This window comes from Phymastichus coffea, unplaced genomic scaffold (genome assembly GCF_024137745.1).
Source record: "Phymastichus coffea isolate CEN01 unplaced genomic scaffold, Cenicafe_Pcof_1.1 PCOF00096, whole genome shotgun sequence".
Classification (NCBI taxonomy): Eukaryota; Metazoa; Arthropoda; class Insecta; order Hymenoptera; family Eulophidae; genus Phymastichus; species Phymastichus coffea.
The window spans coordinates 1,208-20,879 of NW_026706907.1; the positions used below are offsets into that span (position 1 = coordinate 1,208).

Here is a 19,672-nt window from a genome sequence, read left to right on the forward strand (position 1 = left end):
CAATCCGCGGCGCGGCGCTTTTCAGCCGCCCACTAGCCTTTACGTAAGAGCGCGAGAGTGAAAGTCCGCTTCGGTCGCGGTTCTCGGCTGACGAGAGCAAGTAACTTCGAGCCTTTTCGAACGCCACTTCGGCTAATTCGAGCCCGGCTCGCTTGCACTTCCGGCGTCGGGACAGGTCCACTCTATTCGATTTTAGGTTGGGATTTCGGTTTCGGTACCGAGTAGCCCTCTACCATTGACCCACTCCACTCTCTGTCTCTCTCTCTCTCTCTCTCTCTCTCTCTCTCTCGCGCGCGTTTTATTTTCGTGTCAATGGCGCCGCCTACTTCGCCACCGATGGCCGAACGACACCTCCGAGTTCTCATCGGGACTTAAATGAAGAGCCGTCGTTAGCGACTCTGTCTCCGAGCGATAAACTTTCTTGACAAGTCAGCATAGCGAATTGCCTCGCGCTGGCTTTACACGAATCGATAAGCATCGTCGGCGAGAGGCAAGACGGTAACTTTCCCTTACTGGGGCGCCCGTGTGGCTGGCCAGTTGTGGCCGATTGCAGCGTCGACTGCGCATAATCGCTCGCTGTTGTCGAAGCTAACGGAATCGTCAGAGACGCCGCAAGGCCTTGCCAGTCTCGTGCATTGATCGTTCGCTTTCGTTGTTGCAGGAAATGACCATGCCGCCGTCGCCGCTCACGTGCATAACCCAAACTCCTCGCAAGGAATACGACTCCAAGTTCAGCTTCAACCCCGTCCTCGCCAAGGTATGTATCGAACGCGCGGAGACGCGCATCCCGTCACCGAGCAATGCTTTGATGCGGCCGTTTGTTCTTGTTGCAGCTCACCGATGCGCAGCCCCAGGACACGACCAGGCCTCGTAAGTACAGCAGCATCTCTGTATACCCGTTTGGCCAATCACTCGAGCCGCGACGAGCAGCCGCGACGAGCAGCCGCGACGAGCAGCCGCGACCGCGAGCTTTCAAAGAGACGAAAAAATAATCGCGAAAAAACGAGCGACGTGCAGAGGTGCAGCGTCGCGGCGGAAAGCCAAATAATTGGAGGGCGCGCGCGCAGAGGCTTTCTGCTTGCACTGGCTTTTCCACCCTCTTAGCGGCGCGCGGAGTGCCCCGTCAAAGCGCCCGGCGTGGCTGCGCTTCCCTCTGCCGCGTGCGCAGAGCGAGATACTCCGTGCTGATTCTTTTGCAACGCGTCTCTCCTGCCTCGCTTCCTCTTTTCGTTTGCCCTCGCCCGACTGGAACTCGCCTCCCTCCGCTCCGCGAAGTTTCCCTGCCGGCGACGAGCTGCCTTGTGCACGGCTGCATCGGCCGCAGCGCGCCCCACGCCGCTCGAGTCATCGCCGCGGTCCGAAGATGCTAAGCGCGGCTGGACATCGCTCGCAGCACCTCGCCGCGCCAGCATCCCCGCAACGCGCTACAGCGGCGAGTTATTTGGGTCGTCGGCGTGCGCCTGCTTCGCTCGCTTCCGTGACCCACTTTTGCGTATCTCTCGCTCTCTCGCAGCAGCCGCAGCGGCTTAGACCGATTTCTCCGCGCGCATTCTGCCAATCCGGCGGCTGCCGCGCGATCGCCAGCGGCCTCGTCGCCGACAAGTGCAGTCTCGCGGGGGCAAACGCATTCCGCGCCAGTCGCGAGTCGAGCGGGAACGGAGCGGAGAGGAGCCGGGGAGGCGTTCCGTCATCCGGTAATTCCCATCGATGCTCGGCTTCGCGTCGAGATAAGCGCTAATAAATAGACAATAAATCGCTCGCTGCCCGCGCCCCCTCGCCGCTACGGACGGTAGCCGCGTAGCGCCTGCCACCAGAGGCACACACGCGCGCGTGCGCGCGAGTAGCCTTCCTCCTCTTGCTGGCTCTTCGCTCGGCTGTAGCCTCCTCCACTTTTCTTCTCCTACTCCGCGAGCAGCGGCAGCAACAGCGGAAGGCCAAGCAAGCGCGTGCAAGGTGGATATAGCTGCCGACTTGACTCGACTCGTTGACGTTTCTTTTTTATTCTCTGCGAGCTCGGCTCCGCTCTCTCAACTTATGCGCTCTTTGTTTTCTTTTTCTCCCGCGCGCGCCACACACACGCGCGCGTACCCCGCACACCTTCGCTCGCTGATAAATGGCTTCTTTCGACTAGCTGCCACTAGCTGCTGCTGCGATTCGTTCGCTACGATAAGCCCCTTCTGTTAGCCGCGGTCCGCGTCCGCATTAGCTGCTTAGTATTTTCACGTTGGCGACAAAGTTTGGCGGGTGATGAGGCTGAAAACACTGGCAGTGCTCGATCGACCGCAATATCCATTCGTCGCGCTCTCCGATTATTGCGAGTAGAGTTTCACTGGCTTTGTCTCGGCGCGCGCTCACGTACACATAGACGTCGCTCCCTCCGCGCGAGCAAACCGACGTACTCGACTCTATTCTTTCTGCCTTCCTCGAGGCCCACTAGCTCGTAGCCTCCATTCGAGTCGTCCTTTAGAGATGTATGTCTTATCTCAATTTCCACGCTCTCTCGCCTTGCTCCCCTTCGTTTCTTCGCTGGCCGAGAGAGAGAGAGAGAGAGAGAGAGCTGAAAGGGAATCTCGGCTTTCCGCCGCGCGCTTCTACTTCCCGACGACGCCTTCGCCGCCAAGTATTTCTGTTCGTTCGGGCGCTCGCTGCTCCGCTGCCTCGAGCGAGCGTCGTCGCGCTCCGTTCGATCGCCGTTCGATCGCCGTTCGATTATTTTTCCGCGTCGAGCCCCCGTTACGGCGTCGATTAATTCAGCTAGTTTCGCGACTCGTCGCTCGGCTGTCTCTGTGTCGGCCCGTCCGTGCGTCCCTCTCGTCGTCATTCCGAAGCGCGCGCGCGCGAGCGGCGAGAAAGAGGCGAGAGAGGAACGCTGGCAGCGCGCAGGTTACCATGGGAACCGTCCAGCAGCCAACTGCACCGCGCCTCGGCGTATCACGTCATCCAATCCCAGAAGCAGAAGCCGCCAAGCTCGCGCGAGCAGATATACACGCCGAATCGCGCGGATACGACGGCGACGACGACGAGCCTATTTTACCCGAAAGAGCGCCTTTGCGTTTCGCGCTCGCTCAACGCTATCCTCTTTTTCTCTTTGTTTTTTTTTCTTTCCGTCGCCGCCGGCGCTGATTCTCGGCTCGGCTCGGCACGGCTCGGCTCTCCCGATTGTTTTCCCCGCGGGCTTGTAATTTTCAGCGGGCTCCTCGCGCCACCTGCCTGCCTGTCGCTGCTTTCGCCAGCCGCAGACAGCGATCCTCCCTTTGCCCGCCCGGCCCGCCCTCGCGGCCCTGTTGCAATCGTCGCCGGCGACGCTTAATTAACGGCGCCGCGCCGCGTCAATTTTCGTTCGATTGCGCCGAGCCGCGCCGCGAGCGCGTCGAAAATGACGGAACGATTAGCGTCGACGAGCGAGCGCGTAATTGCAGCGCGCGTACGCGGCACGCAGCGAGCCAGCCGCCGATTGCGCAACGCTCGCCGTCGTGCGCGCGGAGAGCAGTCGGCGGCCTACGGGGAGGCGATTCGCTGAAAAAACGACGCCGGGAGAGAGCTTCGCCGCGGCGCGGGCCGCGGAGAGCGCAGCGCTGGCGAGGCGGACAGACGAGCAGACCGACTGACAAACTGACTGCTAATACTGCTGCCAAGGACGAAAGTGAACGGTAAACCGATTGCCTCGACGCGGCGCACAGATTAGACTCCGCGATTCGCTTGCCGATCGCGCGCGCGCGCGCGCGAAACGAAGCCACGTCGCTGGACGCGTCTTCCGCCCAGCTTTTCCGGACTTCCGCGACCAGTGAGCCCGCGTCCGGCGGGCTGGCCTTGCGCGACGGCCAATTAAGGTCGGCCGTCGAGTCGCGGCCGGTCAATTGGGATACGCACTCTCTTTGTTCGCGAACGAGGCGGCGGCGCGGCGCATGGGCGTTGGACGGCCGAAACGCACGCGCGACAGTGGGCGGCCGCCTAGACACTTTGTCACTGGAGACCGCGAGAGCGATCGGGCTCGCGGGCCTCTAATTGGCGCGGCCGCGCGCTCCGTGGAAACGGGGTCGGTGCAGCTTTGTGCTTTTTCGTAGCTCGCGCGGCCGGCAGCCGTCGAGGGACGCCGCGAGTCGCTGGAAACGCAAGACAGTCGAGCGCAGCGGCCTGCGGAGCTGGGTAACGATGAGAACTGCGAGAGAGCCAGGTAGCGCGCGCGCGCGGCCTAACGGTTAAAGCATCGAGCGTCGAGCGCAAGAGCGCGCCTGTATACCGTTAAGAGGGCTTTCCGAGGCAGCGCGACCGCGGATGGCCGGCGCTCGTGCAATCGTGCCTACACCGACTCGAGCGAGGCGCGAGCGCACGATCGAGGATCTCGTCGTTGGGGCCGCGGGGCCCAAGCCCTTCCAGGCGCGCGCGCGCGCGCGAGCTTTCTGCCATTGAAGCGGAACGACGCGCGCGCCAGTCAGTCGATTGCGCAACAGCCACGAGCCAGTTAGCGCAGCTATGCGAGCAGCTGACGCAATGTCGTCGTCGCCGTGGCAGCGGTCACAGCTTTACGTAAGCCATTGTGGACGGCGCGCAGTCCCGAACTCGAGGCCGCCGCCGCCGGTCGCGCGCAAGCTCGGGCGGACGGGTCGCGCGGCGATCGGGGAGCTGGCGAGTCGCTGGGTTTCGCTCGGTTGCTGGAGATATCTCGCGGGCCGCGCGAGAGAAAGCCAGTAGCTAGCTGGCTGGCCGACTGGCGCCGTCCCAGATTCGCGCGCAGGCAGTGAAAGGATTTTCCCGCTCGGCCGGGCGCTTCGCTCCTGCGCCCGCCGCGGTCGCCCTCGTCGTCCTCGTCGCCGGGGCTGCCGATCGCGCCGAGCCGCCCGTCCGCCCGTCGGGCGCGCGGAACAGCTCGCGCCATCTATGGCGCGGCCTGCAAACCAGCGCGATTCGCCGGCGATCAATAGTCGATTATGTCAGCGGCGCGCGAGACAACGCCGGAGCGTCGAGAGCCGCCGAGGCGGCGCTCGTGCCCGCCGGAGCTGCGATTTCCGGGCCCGCCGCGGACGTGCCGCGCGGGCACGCGCGCGTCGTTCGAGGCGGCAGGTGAGGCGCGCAGCACCGCGGCGAAGGGTCCGTCTCCCACTCCGCGCGCCCGGCCCGGCAGCCCGCCGCGCAGACAGTTGGCGCTCCGCTCGCGCGCCGTGCGTGCGTGCGCCCGTGCGCGCGCGCGCCAAGAAGGGCCGGCTGCGCGACCGGCGACACGGCCGGCAGTCGCTCGGCAGCGAGCGCAGCGCGTTCGCACGCAGCTCGCTCGTCGTCCGGTCAGCGCCGCCTCCCGCGCGGCCACGTGCTCGTGCCCCAGTGTCCGTGCCCGTGATGCAGTGCTCGAGCTCGGCCGGCAGCGGCTACCGCCCAGTGTCAGGTGTGCACCGCCCGTCCCCCATTGGCCGCCGGCTCGTCGTTGCTCCGGCTTCTGGTTCGCGCGATTCGCAGTTGCGTCGGATCGGCGGCTCCGCGTGCTTCGCCCTCGCGACTGCCCCGGCGATCGCGCTACTCGGGCTTCCCCCAGCGCGGCCGGCTGACGAAGGATCCGGGACGACCAAGCGAGAACGGAAGGAAGTGACGAGTCGAGAAAGTGGAGCTCGTTTGGCGGCGTACCGCGCGCCTATTTGGCGAGTTCTAGCTCTGCGTGCGCCTCTCCGTAGACCCGATTTGTTGCGGCTCGCTCTCACGCTTCCCTCGCGCTCGCGCCTCTCCCCTTCTTTCCGAGTCCCCTTAACTGCCAGCGACTCGCCATCGGCCCGCCGCCTCTACGTAGCCTTCGCCGCGCTCGCATCTTGAGTTCCGTTGGCAGCGCAGCTGTCGCCTCCACCGCAGCGCGCCTGGTCTCTTTCTTAAACTTTCCGCTCTCTCGAGGCCTATCTGCCGCGGCTGGGCGCAGACGCGCCCGCGCGATAAGCGCACCAACTGCCAATTCGACCGCTCGCCACCGCACTTTGTGCGTGCTCCTCGTTATTTATTTATATTCTTTTATTTCTGGTCCTATCTCGCTAGCCGAGAACGAAAGCGCAAGCGCGGTCGTTGCAACAAAGGCGATCGCGCGGTGGGGAGGAGCTGCCGTCTGGATTGAAAATAAGGTCGCGCTCCGTTCGAAAGTACGCGATCACGCACCTTTTCACGCTCGGCTAGCCGCGTCCATCCGGCAAAAAGTACTGTTTCCGGCTTGTCTCGTCCTTCCGCCGCGCTGCCCGGCCTCTCGCTTTCCGCCCGGAGCCGACCCGCGAGCAATTGTTTTCATTTCCACGCCCGAAACTCGCGAAAGGAGCGAAGTTGGTCAGCCTCGCGCGCTAATAAATTCGCGCCGAGTTGGGGGGGGGGGGGGGGGGGTAATTCCGCAGCGGCCGCTGTCTCTCCATCTCTATCCGGCAGCCTATTTTTCTGTCGACCGTTCGTTACTCGGCGCCCGAGTGCTTGCCTACTTGCCGGCCTGCGCGCACGCTCCGAGTAGTTGCCCGACCGCGGGCCGGTCCGCTCCATTGTCCGCGCGAGAGAGGTCGCACGGCAACCCCTTCACTCCGCTCGACGCGCCCTTGCTCTCTCGGCTCTCGTAGTCGGTCGCCTTCCTCCCCGATCCATCTCGATTCGCTGCCATCCGGCTCTGCGCGTTCGGCTACCGCGAGTCCTCTCTATCTCCGTGTCGACTTCCGCCGCGAGCTCGCTCCTCGTCGCCCGTGTGTGCATCTCGCTCTCCTTCCCATTCGTACTTTCCGCCATGCGCCAGCATACATGCGACGGATCTTTCGTGCGCGTAGGACCGGGTGGGGAGGGGGGGCAGCCCATCGTACATATTCCCCCTCTCGCCGCGGCTAATTCCACGCGGCAGCTGCAAGTGCGCCGAGCGGTGCTATTCTTTCGCTTTTCATCGATCGCGCCAAAACTCGGCTTGGCTCCTATCGGGAGCTCTTTAGCGAGCGCGTCCTGGTCGCACAGCTCAGTCGACTCGATTAACAAGTGGGAAAAAGCCCGAACGATTCATCGATCGATCAATGCAGGCTTCACGCCATATGCACGCGCATTTAAACAATTCAGCGGAGGAAAGCCGGTGGCGGGATTAGCATAATGCGATGGAATTGAATGGTTATGCCTGGTGTAAGACAATGGCAAGCGATAGCACCGTCGAGAGCGAGAGAGAGAGGGAGGGAGAACGGCGGAGGGAAAGAAAGAGTCGAGTTTTTAATGAGTTATCGATCCGACTGCTCGCGCTTGTATGTCGTGACTGCTCGTCCTCGCGCGTTATTTGCATGCTCGATACTAGGCAGCAGCTGCACGTACAAACACTCCCGGCGTCGAATTTCGTTTTGGAGAAGATTTGCCGCCACCGACGACGACGACGCCGAGGAGTCGCGGCGAACGAGCGCAAACAAATTCGACGAGAGCGCGGAGCTGCCCGCAGCAGCGACAATTATCGAGCGCAATATCGGAGGTGGTGCTAATGATTAAAGAGCTCGTGCGAGGCGCCGGATCGATGGTACTGGCTTAGATACAAGCAGGCGGCGGCGTCGGCAGCCCAAAGGGGGCTGCGTGTGTGCGTGCGAGTCCGAGCGTAGGCACGGTGAGCGGATCGATGCGGGCGGGCGACGAGGGCGAAAATCCAAGCCTCGGCTTTGATTGGCCCCGCTCTTTCTCGCTTCTCGCGCTCTGCGCTCGCTCGCTCGTTAGTCGCGCGTGCCGCGCGCTGCTTTCTCCGTTAATCGGCGCCGCGCATCGGCTAACGAGTCTATTCTAATTTGCGGCCCCCCCCCCCCCCACTCCAAACTTCACGACGCCGCTCTTGACTAATCAACTAATCGCCATTTACTTCTTTGTTTCAGAGCGTGACAGGCACGCGGGCCACCGGCTGTCTGCGTAAGTACCACAACAGCTATTGCAGCGTCATTCACCGATCCGTCTACCGACGTTTTCATTAGTCCTCGTTGCCGGACTATCGACAATCAATAAGAATGTGCTCGCCCCGAAGAACGCGAATGCCCGAGCGTCGTTGCGAACGAGCGGAGAAAGAGAGGGCCGTGGATTATCGGTCGCACGCGCGCCACACGGGTCTCCGTCCAGGCCCGTGCCAGCTGAACGCCGCGGCTAGCGTCGCGTCGTTTGACAACCGGCAATCGCGATTCGTTTATCTGGAGGCCGATTTTCTGGCCGAACGAGGCTCGCCGGTCTGCATCTTCTATGAATAGCGAAGCGCGACGTCGACGATTACATCCGGCCGAGCGCGCCTATTTCCGAATTTCCCGAGAGCCCTCCCCCGCTCCCCTCGCCGCCGCCCGCGTCCGCCGGATTTATCTGAAAATGAAGCGCGCACCGCGGATAAAGCCCGCCGACTGAAAACAAATAAAAGCGAGGCTGCGCAAGCCGCAACAGAGATAAAGGAGGCCCGCTGAAAAAGAAAAAGGAAAAGCAGACTCGACGAGCTGGTAGAAAAAAGCTCGCCAGCAAAATAAAGGATAGCCTCAGATGTCGCGCGTTACGTACAGAGAGAGAGAGAAAGAGAGAGAGAGAGAGAGAGAGAGAGAGAGAGAGAGAGAGAGAGAGAGAGAGAGAGAGAGAAGGGAAGGGGGAGCGAGTTTTCCGCATGGAAACGTCTGGTGTGCGGTTAGCGAGCGCTCTTATCGATTGCCGGTTTTAGCCTGCTTTGTCTGCGCGACTTTTTTTGTCAGCCGCGCGCTAATAATAATCGGCGCCAATCGGCGCTGCGGCCGACGTGTTCGCGCTCGTCCTTCTGCCGTTCCGACGAGGCTCGTTCGAGGCCCCGCAGCGGCGGTGACCCAGTCGCGCGACGCTCGGCCGAGCCGCGGAGGGCTGAGATTCATCGATCGCCCAGCGACAACGACAGCGACTCACTTCTGTTTGCTTCCTTTCGACGCTGCTGGCTCTGGCTCTGGCGTATCGGACGCGAAAGAGAGCAGAGACGTCTGGTTTTGCAAGCCCTCGCCGATCGATTTTCATTTTCTCCTAGCGCCCATCGAGTCGCGGGCGCGTGTGCGCTGCTCGAGATTGCATCCAACCGAAATAGCCGGGCTCCAAATTGCTATCGACTCTCTCGAATCCCGTCGTCGAACCGTCCAGCAAGCCCGATCCAAGCGCGATACGCGCCTCGCGCGTCGGCCCGCTAATGACGCTAGTCAGCGCGTTCGGAGTCGCCGGGGGAAAGTCAAGCGTGCCCTTTAATCGAGACAGCGGCCACGCGCCGCGTCGGCTCGCGGGCCAACTGAATCGAATGCCTTTCATCGCGATTAGACCGGATTTACCAGCGGGCCGCGCTCGCCTCGGCTGCCTGGCCGCGGGCGCTAATTCCAGGCCCGACCTACGCCTCTCCATCGGCGCTCCGCTCGCGGATTTTTACTGATTTCTACAGGCCCTTTCCTCAACAGGTTGGCCATGCATTTTAACGCAGCTTTTATTCGCAGCCGTTCTCTCTCCCTCCCGACTCGTCTTTTTTGACTTCCAAATGGTTGCCGCCGCGAATGACTGCCGGCTGTCTCTCGCAGCGAACAAAAGCTGCATTTAAAGAGTGAGAGAGAGAGAGAGAGAGAGAGAGAGAGAGAGAGAGAGAGAGAGAGAGAGAGAGAGAGAGAGAGAGAGAGAAAGGATCGCGCGGGTTTGCAAGTGCTGTTGGATGCGGCTCGGTCTGAGAACAACAAAGAGAGGCGCGCGCGCACAGCCGCGCTATCGATTGCCGCGCGGCAGACCAGAGAGGTAACCTCCTCGCGGAGATAAAAACGCCGCGCGCCAGAGAAGGCTCACGAGGCCGCGGTCGCGCGCAGAGCAGCGTTCGGACTCGATTGTAGAGAGCCGCGCACTTGATATAGTTATGAGCGGCCGCGGCCGCAGCGCCGGCCAGGTGCCGCTCTCTCGGTCGCCCGCGCCAGGCTAGAGGTCGATGTCCCGCGCCGACTGCGACCACGACGCTCGGGCGCTCGCCGTGTCTGCGTGTACTGCTATTCCGTTGTCTTCTGCGACGCGAAGAGCGCGGCGGAAAGCTCCTCGCGCCGTCTGCCTACCTGCTCCTCCGGCCGGCCTCTCCCTCTCTCTTTCTCGCTCGCGCGCACCGCCGGGACTTTCGCCCTCGCGATTACGTGCGCGCCGCGTGCCGCTCGATCCTCGCGGCCCGATAACTGCGCGCGATCCGAGCCCTCTTGCCTCCTCCCCCACCCGACTCGACCGACTGCCGTAGCTCTGACTAACCGATCGGGTCTTCGTTGTGCTTCGCAGGGATTTGGAGCGCGACCTGAGCTTGTCCGAAAGTAGCGACGAGGAGGAAGCTCCCAAGGCCGCCGAGCAGCCCACCAACAGGCCTGTGAGGGATGGAAGGAGTCCGGCAATCAAGTGAGTATCGCCTGCAAAGCGTTTCCCGCGCGGGACGATCGTAACGTTCGCGACAAAGCGGGGCCGCCACGGTGGCCGTGTTGGCGAGCAGTCAGTTGCACAAAGCCAGGGCTTGTTTCGTCAGTCGGCGTTACGTACAGCCAGGACCGCACCGACTGCGTAATCTCCCTCCCGAAGCTCGCGCATATTGTAGGCGGAATATAATTAGTGCCGGCCGAACCCGCCTGCGCTCGCTATAATCGCCTACCCGGCCGCTACGTTACTTAATCGGACGGATGCTCTTGGTTTTCCAGCAATCCGACGCCGCTGATTCCGACGATACCGGGCCATCCGCCCGTAGCGGCAATGTCGCCGCTAGGCATGTCGTCGACGGGCCAGACCGTCTCCAGGCCGCAGCCGCAGTCGCAAATGCGACCACCACCAACGGTGCAGGCCCAGCAGCAACCGCCGTTGGCGCAGACTCAGACCCAGAGTCTGCAACAGCAGCAGCAGCAGCAGCAGCAGCTACAGCAGCAGCAGCAACAGCTCCAGACACAGCAACAGCATCAGCAGCTACAGATGCAGCAGCAGCAGCAGCAGCAGCAGCTACAAACACAACAGCATCAGCAGCAACAGCTCCAGACACAGCAACAGCATCAGCAGCTACAGATGCAGCAGCCGGCCGCCAAAGCCCCAACCAACCAAAGACCGCCGAGTCCGCCGGGAGACGGGCCGGCGAGCTCCGGCAGTGCCTCTTCCTCGTCGGACTCGGGGTCGGACTCGTGCTCCGACAGCAGTGACGACTCCGAGGACGAGGCCCCGAGCGGCAGCCAGCCGGGTCCACACGCCAAGGGCCCGAGCACGCCGCCCTCGGTGTCGCCGCGCGAGGCGCCCGAGGAGCCACCACCGCCGGCCGTCGAAGAGTCCAAGCCGCGCTGGAACCTCAGCTCGTTCCTCACCAAGCCCGAGAAGCCCGAGAGCAGCAGCGGCTCGTTGTCGAACGCCATAGCCGGCGCCGGCAAGGAGACCAAGACCGGTAAGGAGGAGCTGCGCAGGGAGCCCGGCGCTCTGCAGCCCGAGCGTCGCTCCTCCAGGCACCGCGACTGGGAGCTCGACAACCAGCCCAAGCGCAGCCGTGGCGCCAGCAGCGCCGTGCTCAGCTCGCCCAGCGACAGCTCGCAGCAGAGCGACGTAGACAAGCCGCTCGGCGGCGCGGTCGGCAAAGGCTTGCCGCCCAGGACGCAGACCCAACAGGACAAGCCCAAGGCACCGGACGTGCGCAAACGCGGTCGTCCGCGAAAGACAGACAAGCCCGACAAGGTCGCGCAGCCGGCGCTCCTGGCCGCGGCGGACCCGCTGCCGCAAGAGCCCAAGGCACCAACCAAGCCGCGATCCCGGCAGCGTACCGGCGCCGGCGCGCGCCCCAAGAAGCAGCCCATCTCCAAGCCCGTGCTGTCCAGTGACGAGGACGACTTCAGTGACTCCGACTCGGAGCCCGCGGCGGCGCCGGCGCTCCCGGCGCCGCTCACCACCGCGCGGCGTGCCCCCGCCGCCTCGCCCGTGGTTGCTACTGACAAGCGACATCGCACTTCCAGACAAAGCTTGTCAAGCAGCGACGACGACGACGACGACGACGAAGAGGAGGAGGACGACCACGCCAACGTCGACCACTTGGAGCACGCTAGGAGCAAGCGCTCGCACGAGGTCGATCCTCATTGGAACAGTAGCAGGTTCTCCTCCATCAAGCGCAGTCGCAAACTCGATTCTCCCAAAAAGCAGGACAAGAAGAAAAGCCCGCCGAAGCCCAGGCGGCAGAGGTCGAGGGTATCCAGTGCCCCGGAGTGTCCGAGCGAGTCGGACAGCGAGTCTGAAGTGACCCCCAGAACGAACCGCAAGGTAAAAGCAATCTCCGAACGCTTTTCCTTGTTTCAGTGTTACTGCCCAGAACATATACCATCGACGCTTGCGCCATTGGCGGCTGAGGTACCGTATCTGCCTTTATAGTTTCTTATCTATGCTGATATCTATCTCCAGAGTGGTTAAACCTTGGTCAAAGACGGACTTATATGAAACAGTGTGCTACAGAGAAAGTCTCGTACTATTTTTGCCTTGATTTGGCGAGAAATCGCCAATAATGAATTTGAAGCAGGGTTTCTTCTCTTGTTTTTAAAATTAATCTCTTTGCTTTTAGGTGGCTCGAGTTCAGCCGAGGCCGCGAGTGCCACCGACGCGCACAACCTCGCCCGACAACTCGGATAGTGATAACAGTCCGGCGTCGGCGAAATTGCTCGACGTATCGGGCAACAACAAGAAAAGCGCGCTCCGGCGATTGTTCGTCGCGAAGAGCGGCAAGGGTGGTAAGGGTGGCAAGGGCGGCAAGGGTGGTGGCAAGTGCGGCATTTACGTGGAGGAATATCAGTCCAACACGCCCACTGGCAGCGAAAGCCCGTACAAACGTCCCTCGTCCGTCATTCCAGCGGCGGAACGGCCCGTCGCGATCGAGCGCCACGACGAAAAGAGAGTCAGCATTCCGCCGATCACTTACGTTAACGGCGTGCCTCGCATCATGTGCAAGATCGAACTGAACTCGGGAATTCGTGTACCGCAACACCCAAGGGGCCAGGAAATCAGGCAGCGAACTGAAATTCCAGACACCAGGCCGTCTTCTAGGTAGGTTCTTTGTTGTCTTTTCTCTCTTTCTCTTTTTTAGTTTATTTTCTTAAAATTTCAACCGGATTGACGATTCCTTTCCTTCTGCGTATTGCAGGAATCGCTCGCGCAATCAGTCACAGAGGTCTTCGACGCCCGAGGAGGGCGAAATTGTCGAGACACACAGTGGCAGCAGCAGTCGGCACACGGGAGCGGCGGAGGATAGCGACTCGGGTCCAAGTCACGTCAAGGCAAGAAGAGGTGGTGGCAGTGGAAATCGTGCGATAAAAAGTGGCGAAAGCGTGGACGCTAAATCAAGCGAAGTTAAAGCAAATCCGAATGACAGTGCTAGTGGTAACGTTGCTGCGAGCAGCTGCGAAGTACCAACGACCTGCAGCGGAGTCAGGAGAAAACGCAAGCAAAGCTGCAGCTCCGAGTCGAGCTTGAGCACCGTATCGTCCGTCGATTCTAAACTGAAGAACGAATCCAAGGAGGACAAGAAGAAGCGCCGAAAGAAGCACCATGAGCAACAAGACTGCTCGTCAAGACATCAAGCAAGTTGACATATTATCATTGTTAATAGACAAAGTGGCTTGAGTTAAGCAGATTTTAATAGTAATTATCCTTTCTATAGCCAAGTGATATTCAACCGACTAACCATGAGCGGCAAGAAAGATCTGATGGTCGAGCCATGTTCGCCCAGCCAGATCCACTAGTACGCTATTACTCTTACTTCTACCATCAGCACGAGTCAGGAGACGATTTGGACCAGTGCGTTTTCTTTACAAATTTACTTTGACAAAAGACTAGTTTCGAGTGAATAAAACTCAATTGCCTATTTTATAATTGCAGCTACCAAGACCATTTTTTGTCAGAGGCTCAGAGACTAAAACATAGCGCAGATGAAGAACATGAATTAGTCACGCAGGCTCTTCTTTACCTCGAGGGCATTAGTTACTTCCTTCTCACTGGTCTGGCCATGGAGTCCGTCTCGAGTCCTGTCTCCTTGGGCGCCGTTTACAGGATGTACAAGGAAACACTGTCTCTTATCAAGTAAGTTGCTGTTGCTTTCGCTCGAAATTACTCTTAACTAAATTGTTCAGAAACTTTTTGGGCACATGTATTGTCAAGTATATCAATCGTAATCACCTTTCTTCCAGATTCATCACAAATAAATTCAAAGTACACGCGGATGATGCAGTAGAGCATGGTACCAACGTCAAGTTAATTATCTTATGGTAATAATGGAAAATATTGATTCGTCAGAAATACGCAAAATAAGTGGTCAGTGCATAGAGAATAACAATTTATTATGTTTCTCACAGCTTATGGGGCCAATCTTTGATTACGCAAAAGCTATTCAATCTGAGAAGAGGCGAGATCAAGGACAATTACGCTCTATTAGCAGACTACTATAACAAAGCGCTATTGCAGCCGGAGGCAGGCCACGCAACGCCGTCTCTTTCGCCGACACCGTCGCCAGGTTCGGTAGGCTCGGTCGGCAGCCAGAGTAGCGGTTATAGCAGTGGCGAGTTGGCGAACCGTGAGCATGCGAATCGCGAGCTGGCTAATCGCGAGGTAGCTGGTCGCGCCCAACCAGCTCAAGCGTCAGCAGTCGCGTACGTCTCCGTACCTCTCGCCGTATTCAATACCATGCAGAAGCACCACGCAGACTTGGGCATGTTGATGAACGTCCAGGAAAAGTGGGAAACGGCTTGTGCTCTCGTCTCCGACAAGCATAGACGTAAGTTTATTTGCCCCAATAGCTCGACTTTCGCGCCGTCGTCGAATGTCCCCATGACCAAGCAATCGAACTAATTATATTGTACCGTTCAGCTTTCTTCATTGAACTGGACGAAACTATAGGTCCTCTCAGCCCAAGGAGCTCAGTAATGGATCTGGTCCGCTATCTACAAGCCGGCATCAAGAAGCTCCGTGGCACCTGACCCAGGTGGCATAGTCCGCGACCGCCTACGCCGAACTATGTTACTTCCCTGCCTCATAGCGTCGTCTCCTATCCGACCATGTACACGTAGAAGCAAATACGTAGCGAGGACACGGGCTCTCTTTACGTATAGACAACGAGACCGGGGCAGTGTGTGCCTTCTCGCAAAGTACACGGAAAGAGAAAGAGAGATTTGTATGAGGAGTGAAAGAGAGTCGGGGATCACTTCTCTTTCCGTTGTTTTAGAAAGACTGGAGCAGCTGTTGCTCGGGACGTGAATTGTATGAAAAATGACTGTTTTTTTTTCATCTACCGTTTGTAATAGAGAGAAATGATGACCGAAAAGTAGGATGATAGGAATGCAATCCCGAAACGTGAAAATGACGATCACCCGTAGGAAATTGCCGATGCGTCTGTCACTATTACTATGATTATTATTATTTTGATTATTATTAATTTTTTAACTACATTGAGGGTACAGTTGTCTTAAGAATTGTAAAGAAAAAAACGGATCCTTTATTTCTGTTGTGTCGGTACTTTGAGATAGATAATTGATTGATAGAAAAAAATAATGTTTTTTTTTTGTTTACTTGTTCGTAATTATCACTACTAGAACTATGATTATTGTACATTTTTATTTTTTCTGCTTTTTTTGGTCGATCTTATCGTAATCGTTTTTATGATATGAAGTTGTGATTAGATTAACCATTACACGATGGTTTGTTAATAATGATATGCATTGCCGGTATCAACTTTCCTTAATTTCGTGGTACGCGTTGTATATTTTGTAAAGATGGAATAAGTCTTCCGTATAGCATGTTGGAAAGATTTTTTATCTTTTTTAAAAAGACTGCAAATTTTGTAATGCGATAAGATATTTACTTTTGAGAAGTACTTATGATTTTATGCCAAACAAAGAACAAGCATAGAACGCTACTCCTTTTTTTCATCAAAAACGATACTAACTCTGGTTCTAACTTGTACAACCAATTTATCGTATTCACTAAAACTCAATTTTTTCAATTCAATATATTACTCTGGCACTCTTACAGAATTTCGTAATTTTTAAAATTATTGTATACGATTTTTTTTACTTTTAATGCTATAATACAGTTAAAACACATCAACCGTAATTAGATTATTATTTTCAATGCGTACTGCAGTTGTGTGGAAGAGTCGCGCGCAATTGTAGAATAATAAAATTGTTTGCAGGGATTTAAAAAAAAATAATAAAAAGAATTGAACTGGAAAAGTAAGACAATGATATAGAGTAAGTGTCACGAGTGAGATCGTCTAAGAAAGTGCCACAGGAAGAGTCGTGGAGGTTACCTGATAAAAAAAAGCACGTACGTTACGTAGCATTAAGTGATCGAAATGTAAGAAATATCGCGAACGATGAATATAGTTTATTACGTATACAAAGAATCTATATACATATACATATGAATATATAAATAAATATATATTATATATACACAAGAATTATTATTATTATTATTACTATTATTATTACTATTATTACTATTATGCAAATAACAGAAAAGCAAAAAATGATATGTGGAGATGTAAAATCAATATAGGCGAGCCTCTTACGTTACAATGTGTCGACAGTTGTACGAGGAAAAATGTTTATACTGTGCAAAATAAAATAGAATCCAATTATTCCTCTTTGCTACTAAACTGTACGGCAGCATTGTGACTGTATGACGATTGTAGATAGACAGATATGAGAGACAATGTATGTACACTATATCTCAAGACAAAGAATTAAAAAGCAAGTTAACGGATGATTATCTCCCAATTTCTTTTAATGAAATAATAATGGAAATTAACTGGGAATGATTACGTTATTTGCATTAATTAAATATATATCGGGGAAAGTAGTGGTCTTACTAGGAAAAACGAGAGAATACAATGACTACACGATGAAAAAATAAATAAATTTAGGAGTACGAACGAAATTTTTTGTAAAAATGTTTACATATAAAAGTTTAACGCGCAAAATCAACCTTTCTCGATGCTTTTGTACCACCTGCAGCCGAAATCTCCGCTATCAGAAAGTGTATTTTTACAATTAAATCGGCCACTGAAAAACCGGTTTAAAATTGATTATCGAGATAAAGTTCTTCAGCGAGGAAGAGCGTCGGATATGTTGCGTGGAGCTTCGAATGAAAGGTTGGAGCAAGTAGATAATGAGTAAAATTAACTCGAGCGCAAATGAGAATGCGAAACGAGTACGAACATGCGTTGCGAGTGATTCTTTTTAAATCAATGTGCAAAGGATTTATAAGTATATGAAATAGAAGAAATGTAAGTTTATAACGATGTAAGTTTGCTCATTGTATATTTTTGTAAATACAATATATGTATTTTGCGATCGCAGCCTTCGAGAAGAACTATGCTATTATATATGTCTCAACTCCATTAGAAAATTGAAACGTACAACCGAAAAGGAAGGTTTTCTCGACTTGGATTACGTTAAAATTTATGAGCAAGGTGCTTAATTTCTTGTTTTCTTTTATCTATGGAAGCTGACGTTTCTTTAGCATTTCTTTACTTATTATCCTTCAACAACTATCTTTCTTAAGAACAGGGCAACAAAATGGCATTTACATTTGTTTGTGAAAATTTTGCTATTGTTTTCCTTTCTATTACGGCCAGCAAACGTATACCCGAGGCACTGTAAAATAAAAGTAAAATCAAACAAAAAAAGGATAATGAAAATCAAGCGCGGTCCAATGGTTCACGGGAGACAATTTTTTATAGCATTATTAATTGAATAATCAATTGATAAGATACATACAAAAAGGTATAGAATGCTCTCGATTGTACATACAAGTAGTTATGAATCGCACAAAAAGAGGGAAGAGCAGAATGAGAGTTTTCAGTAAAACACGCATTTTATCGAGACAATGTATAATCGCATGAGCCATTGGTTATTTTTAAACTTGCGCAATTTCGCCCGTTTGTAACGATATAACATCAATTTAATACATTGGTTCAGCACAGTATGTCTTCATAAGATGATACGTTTCAAAAACACACTGCATATGCGTGTGTATATTCGCCATACGAGAGAAAAAGATGAATGAAGTTAAATTTTCGTCAATGTTATTTTAATCTTACGGTAATAAAATTATATGATTTTTACTTCATAAGGATTATTCACTTTCAAGTGAAGACTGCAATTTTCTTTTGCTACTGTCATTTTCCTATCTCTTTCACTACAACACATTTGTATGATATTTTTGATATTAAAATGCAACGATACATTAGTAATTGAAATTTTGATGTTGGGCAAAACACGGCTGTCGGAGGAGCTTTTTACGTATAATATTGCCAATCGAAGTTAATATTTCGATAAAAATAAGTAGAAAATTGTTTTTGCAACCTCGCGTAGTCTCCGGGCTCATTTGTTTCCTGTTTGTTATCGTCTCTTTCCATTATTTATGAGAACGATATTAAGTTTAAGTTATTATTTTTATATTACAATTAATCATTTTATTACGGTCTACGTCGACTTCTTTCTTCACTCAGTTTGCGATGAGCAGTTATTGTAATTTCATCTTGATAGTTATAACGACAATAATAATTATATGACTATGACTACGGTCAGAATAATCAATAATTGGAATAATTTATTATTTATCAGTTAGGTTATCAACAGTTGGAAATTAATAAAAAAACACGAGTAAATAGACGTAGATTTGTTCAGACTTGAGTTGTCCATTTGACCCTGTACATAGTATCCTTTTTGATCCTTCCAAGCTTACTGCTTTTCACGAAAATCACATAGGATAGTATATCACACAACTGAAAGAACTGTAAAATAATGGCTCTTTTTTTTTTAGTTGTTGACGCACGCGCTCGCTTAAATGGCAAACAGAGGACGAAGTTGCGCAAATACTGTTTTGTACGGCAGTTTGTCGATCAAATAATTGTAACGCATGTTCGACGGTAGAATTCTTCTCTAATGCGTCTTCGAGTGCAAATTATTTTACTTACTTAAGCGTAATCGTCGAGAAAGAAGAGAAGGGAGAAAGTTACAAAGAGAATGAGTAAATAGTGCTTGTATGATAGCATGTTTTTTTATGCTTATATACATGCGTAGTATCGGGAATGGCATTTAGTACTCAACAGTCATCCAGCGTTAGTTTATTGCGACTTTCAAACGTATTTTGTGAATCAATTGTATATGTTTTTCGATTGTTTGAATTGCGATCAAGCGGCATTATGTAGTTTCGTTTTACTGGACTACTCATTACTATATGTTTGTTCCACGCATTTCAATGCTCAAATAAGACAGCGCCGTAATGAAATTTTACTGCATGCGTATATGTCAAAGAAACATTTCGTTCTAGATAAGATTTTTATCCGAACAGATGGGAGACAGAGAAACAAAGCAAAATATTTCTAGTAATAGACAAATTCTTTTATATATATATATATATATGTGTATATATATATGTGTGTGTATATATATGTATATTTATATATATATATATATATATATATATATATAAAATTAAGTTTCTTATAATAAAAAGCCAATAAAATCAAAATAAACATTAAGCTGGCGTTGATGATTACATGTGCCTCCACTGAAAATCCCAATAAAGTCCTTAAAGTTATCGAACGCGCGCAGTTAATATGTATATGTATGGATCGTTGCGTCAAATGCCTGGGCTGCTTTACCGACCTACCAACCTTACTTGTACGAAGCTTCTCCGTCGTGGCGCTGCGTTTTCCCTGGCACCG

General features: G+C 53.7%; 1 protein-coding gene across 1 annotated transcript; it reads left to right on the top strand.

Annotated features, from left to right (window-relative positions):
* Nucleotides 1-633: 633 nt before the first annotated feature.
* LOC131669703 (AF4/FMR2 family member lilli-like) lies at nucleotides 634-19,355 on the top strand. Its single transcript, XM_058944783.1, has 12 exons — nucleotides 634-757; nucleotides 834-870; nucleotides 7,830-7,863; nucleotides 10,228-10,341; nucleotides 10,635-12,216; nucleotides 12,512-12,990; nucleotides 13,088-13,523; nucleotides 13,604-13,740; nucleotides 13,822-14,022; nucleotides 14,130-14,207; nucleotides 14,295-14,713; nucleotides 14,806-19,355. The coding sequence occupies exons 1-12, from the start codon at nucleotides 665-667 to the stop codon at nucleotides 14,913-14,915; spliced, it is 3,720 nt and encodes a 1,239-aa protein (XP_058800766.1). The 5' UTR covers nucleotides 634-664; the 3' UTR covers nucleotides 14,916-19,355.
* The last annotated feature ends 317 nt before the right edge of the window (nucleotides 19,356-19,672 follow it).

Bases quoted from the DNA above. Each gene is read 5' to 3' on its own strand.
- LOC131669703 (XM_058944783.1), top strand. From the start codon at position 665: ATGACCATGCCGCCGTCGCCGCTCACGTGCATAACCCAAACTCCTCGC. The intron at 13,741-13,821 runs GTGCGTTTTCTT...TTATAATTGCAG, and splicing joins TCAGGAGACGATTTGGACCA to CTACCAAGACCATTTTTTGT. The intron at 14,023-14,129 runs GTAAGTTGCTGT...CCTTTCTTCCAG, and splicing joins GAAACACTGTCTCTTATCAA to ATTCATCACAAATAAATTCA.